This window comes from Limulus polyphemus, unplaced genomic scaffold (assembly GCF_000517525.1).
Source record: "Limulus polyphemus unplaced genomic scaffold, Limulus_polyphemus-2.1.2 Scaffold97, whole genome shotgun sequence".
In the NCBI taxonomy this organism is placed as follows: domain Eukaryota; kingdom Metazoa; phylum Arthropoda; class Merostomata; order Xiphosura; family Limulidae; genus Limulus; species Limulus polyphemus.
This window is the reverse complement of record NW_013665707.1, coordinates 709,840-715,934: the sequence shown is the minus strand read 5'-3', so window position 1 is coordinate 715,934 and position 6,095 is coordinate 709,840. Positions and strand designations below refer to the sequence as shown.

General features: G+C 30.9%; 1 protein-coding gene across 1 annotated transcript in view; it reads right to left on the bottom strand.

Moving 5' to 3' along the window:
- The window catches only part of LOC106469473 (AP-2 complex subunit alpha-like), a 67,094-nt gene that overhangs the window by 39,409 nt on the left and 21,590 nt on the right, over positions 1-6,095 (bottom strand). Inside the window, exons 7-10 of the mRNA XM_022398955.1 lie at positions 3,103-3,211; positions 1,658-1,808; positions 1,393-1,464; positions 1,011-1,107 (exon numbers count right to left, since the gene is read on the bottom strand). Coding sequence (XP_022254663.1) covers positions 1,011-1,107; positions 1,393-1,464; positions 1,658-1,808; positions 3,103-3,211 — 429 coding nt within the window. The remainder of the gene's footprint in view (positions 1-1,010; positions 1,108-1,392; positions 1,465-1,657; positions 1,809-3,102; positions 3,212-6,095) is intronic.

Here is a 6,095-nt window from a genome sequence, read left to right as displayed (position 1 = left end):
AATAATAGATAAAAATATGCATAAAAAATACAAGGATTTGTAGCATTCACTGACACTTCAGACAGTTTGCACTTGACTAGACATTCTTCTGTAAGCCTAATTTTGTCTCAAAAATTGGTGTCCAAAAAAGACTTAATGTAGCTTTATAATATGCATTTCACAACACAGAAAATATATCAGTCACTAGAATAAAATATTCTAAAACTATTATAATTTCTTCAGCATTCTAAGTAAGCTATAAATAGGCTAAAAAATTTATTATTATTCAAAGCAGAACATCTGACCACCACAAACCAAGCAATTCATCTCGATTAAAGGCTTTCACAGCCAAAACTAAACAAAGAAGTGTAAGAGGATAATTTGATCTTTTTGTTTGTTATAAAAATGTCCATCAGCCATGAAAAATGTATTAGCAAAGAATCTTGAAAGTCAGAAAGAGGTAAAGGCTTTCTTATTGATATCTCAGTAACTCAATAAGATAGGACATTCAAATATTAGATTCTAGCTTGTAAATATGTATCGTTTGTGTTTCAGATTTATTGGGAACTTCTACTGTGTATTTTTGAAGTTAGAAAATTCTGATGGGAAGAAATCGGAATTCAAGATGCATCTTGGGATCCATAAAAATGAAGATTGAGAATTTTTTTAATATTTCTTTTCAAATTAAGATGTTAAATCTTAGATAAACATTTGAATTATAAACAATATTTTATGGCATGTCTGCTGACATACACTTATGATAATGTTGTTTAATTAAATTTTGAATTTAATACTGTAAAAGCGACGATATGCCTGAAAGGATCACTTCCATATGCATAGGGTTAAGAGGTATATGATTTGTGATGTTGGTAGTTGAAGCATTTTATTTACTCTAACAGTAGAATGCATACCAAATAGGTATGTTAGACAAGTATTTTGTTTAAATATAAGACTAAAATATACCCACACATCGGAAAATAATAGCACTGATGCAGCATGCTGAACATATAAACAGTAATGAGAAAACAAACCTTCAATGCAGTAACAACAGTTTCCTGGTGTTTCTTCACAGCTTCGTGGGAAAACTCTGATGTTGCCAGCAAGCACATGCTTTCTAAAGCTAAATACCTGAAAAAAGAAGACACTTTTTAATATGTTTAACTTCCCGTACATCATTATAATAATACAACTAGGTCAGTCACCACAAGTATGTTATTGGTAACAGCAATGGTCAACTAAGGCAAAACACAAAACAAAAACAAATTGACTGCACACTCCAATAATATTGTGTATCAGCATTTTGTTTAGCTTTTTTCTTACTAGCCTAGTTTTTATATTCATATTATAAACATTACAAAAACAGTCAGTAGAAAAATCACAGATATGTAACTTTCAATCATGGAAAAGGCTTACCTTAAATTAGTTTCTCTGTGCTGGAGAAACTGTCCTAACTGGTTACAACCTCTAACAAGGAGATTTGGTTCACTGGAACAAATTACAGAATTGTATCACAAGCTATTAAATGAGCTTACAACAAACTCAGAAAACAATTTAAATTATCAATAAAAATGTTACAGAATAAATCCATACTAAATTTATTCTAATCAAAAGTAGCAGCATATAAACAAAGCTATTCTACAAAACTGTATCATACAAACTGCTGCACAAAAACACTTACCTATCCATGTGAATTATAAGGCTGATTGCTTCAAACAAAACGGCATTTTTGGCATTAGAGTGCTGAACCTTTTTAGATTTTGGTGGCTCTTGAGCTTTGTTTAAAATGGTTTCAAGACATTCTGTCAACCTACCTCGAACACCTGGATCCTCTACAAATCCAACAGTTGAAAAATAAATTAAAATACTTTACATAATGCCTGTGTATATCTGATATGTATGAAAATGCATGACCATAAAAAAAATTTTTTAACCGACTTTTATAAAGATAAATGCAAGAGGAAACTCTCTCTAGAAGTACATGAATTGTTACATAATTTGGAACAGCACATTTTATGATACTGTACATGTCGCTTAGTTCCACTGTACCACAAAATTAATATTACAGCAGTGTTAATTTTACAAAATACATAAGACTCTAAAGGCTTAAATTCCTAGCCTAACAAATATGGTAACCCTTTCACTGCCAAAGCAACCTATCCACAAGTGGTAACAGAATTCTGAAGAATGTATATTATAAGAACAAAGCCTAACATTATCACTGCACCACTTACAGCTTCCCTAGGCTTCATAGTCTATTTTCCTATACTTTAATTAACCCACACAAACATCCTCAGCATGTCCTAAAATCTATTACTATTTTTATGTAGACAATTATGTATTTTCTATCATTTTCATTTCTTATAAGTAATTTGTAACTTAACAGATTGTCCTTAAAACGTATCTATTATTTAGACGTTGTGTTTTTTAATTTTAACCATCACGCATCCATTCCCTTTTCTGCTTTATTAAATCTATGTTGCGAGAGAGTAGGCCTTCAGAAAAGTTTTTTAATGCCATCACCACTGAAGTCAAACTTTCTCTTCAGAGCTGCCCCTAGTGAGAATATATCTGAACTGAAAATTTGACTTTATGGTTGTCTATTTTCATTTCTTTTGTAATATTTTCAAACTTGAGATTTGTTTTTCTTTGTTTACAATGATTTCTACCACATTTTGAGTCAGTTAACCATATCAGTAGCATATGTGTGATATCTTCACAGAATGTTTACTTAGTGAAATACTGTCTCTAAAGTTAGGAAAACATGAGTAGTCCAGTCATTTTTTTTATACACTTATACACTTAAGGAGATAGCTATAAAACATTAAATGGATGTTGGAAGTGCTAGTATAAAAAAAATTAACAACTTTAAAATTGAGATATCAAATAATTTACTTTCAAAATTTACTAAATTTGAAACAAAGTTTGAACATTAAAGTTTGTGAATTTCTCTAAATGCTCTGAACTCTGAGAGATAAAAGGATAATTTTCCAAATCAAACAAAAAAAAAGCAACTTCCAAGTTTATATTGTCATTGATTCTAATTTTATACCATGTAGATTTAAAACAATTACAAAACAGGCAATACATTACATATATTTAACAGCACTTAATACTTCTACTCACCAGGTGGTGGGTAATTCTGTAAAAGCCTCAACAACTTCATTGAAAGCCATGGCGCAGGAACAAAATAGTAAGTGTAATCTTGTAGATCTGTGTAGGAAGCAGTTACAATCTACAGTGATATAAAATATTTAAAATTTTAGTGGGTTTAAGACAACATAATAATCATTATTATTGCACCAAATAACATAAAACATAGATCTAATCAAAGAGATCATAATAAAAAGTAATACTCTACAATTAAAATGAAATAAAAAGGGGAACTTATTTCTATCACTTTGTGCTGTCTCTCTTGGTTTTCCAAAGAATTGACCTTTATTTTACTTTCTACTTTCAAACAAAAGGTTTTAGGGTAGAATCAAAGCTGAGATGTAAAGAAAAACAGAAAAAGGAGAGAGGTTACGATGTGTGTTTTACAGCATATCTCACCCTCTATTGTTAGATTCTCTTGTCTAATCATCACCTATGTTACACTACCTTGAACTGATCTTTACATTGTATTATCCTAACCTTATATGTCCAATATTGTTCCTATGACATCACATTAGTAGGTCTAAAAACTTGTGTGAAAAGATACTTCCAATACTCTACCAAATACAACAATAAAGCACATAAAATTAATAGCCATTAACAATGGTATTTACATCATACAGTGAAAGATTCACAGAAAACACAATAGGCACAAATTACAATAAAGCCACTGTATTAGAAAGCCCACAATAAAACAAGAATAGGCTCAAAATACCAAACACTCTGCACAGGAGATCTGAACATGAAGGTAGAAGTACACTCTGAGAGGATCCTCCAAATGGATCATAGCAGCCACAGTCTAAGCTATAGTTTCTATATCTTCATTGTTTTTCCATTAAAAAATAAACGATAATAGTAAAATATATGTGAGAGGTAAACACATGTATATTTTGCTGAAGATATCAAGGATATTAACAAGTGCTATTGCTAAGCATTTTTGAAAGAAATATTGTCTTTTTCCACTAAAAAGATCTTTACAAATTAAAAGTCTTAACATAGCAAACAATCTTGAAAGACAGAGGGGATGGGCTTCTCTGGTGGGTTTAACAATATTGAAGATAAATGTTCAAAGTTTAGATTTTTTTGCTTATAATTATGTATAGTTTGTGTTTCTAATTGGTTGGAAATCATAGAAGCATATTATTGAAGTTAAAAATTTATAAGTTTGGGTTAATTTCAAAGGAAAATCCCCAAAAAAATACTATTTTCATTTATTTGTATCACACAATGTGTCTGTGCTCTGACTTGAAATTGAAACTTAGATAATACAAGTATTTGAATTATAGACTATATTTTCATGCCATGTTTAGTGACACACATTGATAACAAAGTTGTTGAATTAAATTTTGAAAGTAAGAGTATAAAGGTCATGACATGCACAAAAGAGTTGGGCCTGGATCCATAGGGTACCATAGCAAAGAATGTTCCAATTTAGGAAACAGTTTCCATAAACAAAACTCTGACAAAGGTAAAAAACAAAATAAAAAAAGAATGTGAGTAAGAAATGTGCATTTTATGCATACGTTAACCTTGCTAAATGTTTTGTTTGTTTGTTTGAAGTTTAGCACAAAGCTACACAATGGGCTATCTGTGCTCTGTCCACCACGGGTATCGAAACCCGGTTTCTAGCATTGTAAGTCCACAGATATACCGCTGTGCCACTGGGGGAGCCCTTGGCAAATGCGTGAAACAAATTTCAGGCATTCCATAACTGAGACAAATCCAGAAGTAGAAGCCAATCCTCTATAAACTGCAGAACTACAAGGAGATAAAAAGCTATTGTCTAGATGAGGATCCAGAACATTGTCTGTAGTTTTTCTGGACAAAAGCAAAAAGCAATTTTTTGAAGTAAGAAATATGTTTGTAACTGTTTAACTAGAAGATAAAAGGGAAAGGAAATTGGACCAGCCAAAACAATATGAAGTTCTAGACCATCCCAAAAACACAAGGGTCCGTAAGGATGTTCCTCAAAAAGATCTGAAAACTTTTTCCCAATTTACTATTTACTAGTCCCACAGATAAAAAAAAATGTGTTAAATTTTGAACAACTTTTGAATGTAATACCTTAAAATATTTACATAAGTGCTCTGTCTAGTTTAGTTATCCAGAGATTTATCATTTAAGGCGTTATTAGTCAATCATGTCAAATATGACCAATAAGAATGAACCAAGTCCAAAATCAGTTCAATATAGGATGCAATTAATGAAAGATTACAAGAATAGTGCACTCATCCATGTAAAACTATTTTCAGCTGGGACATTTTAAGTTAAAATTTGAAGAGTATGGAAATATTTATTAGCAATTACTGTAAAGCTGAAATGGCTATCTAAATAATTTTAAGGAATATTCTAACTAAAATTTGGTGTTTGAATATTTGGCGATTTTTAATATGTTATATTTTTGAGGACCTTCCTCATGTTTTAAACAGTTTTATCAGTTACAACCTCTGAATACATATCTTCATGTCTGCTTATCTACCATCATAACATTAAATGAAATCTTAATCAATGAAGTTAACTCAAGTTAAGTATTTGCTAGAGTACATAATGTTTATAGCTTGGATTGTTATGAACATGATGTGTTTTTGCTCGGTGATTAAAATGAGACCATTTCTTCCCAGAGTTCATTGTGCTCCCTCCATTACAGTGAACATGTGAAGCAAAATGAGTTGTGGGAGATGAAAACCTTTCAGGTGAAATGACTCTGATCATGTCACAGATCCAAGCATTTGCAGGATGTAGTAAAGATTAGAACTTTGCATTTTACCATAAACCTATAATGAAAAAAATTTTGTTGCTAAGTATAGATATATACAAATTTGGGGCAACTAAATCCTAATGACAACACTAAAAATAAACCAAATACCAATAAAAAAAATAAATTAATAATTAGGGCAGTATGTGACATTGCCAAGTTGACAATAGTATGATCTAATGTACACTGAGTGGTCACAAGTAAATAGACA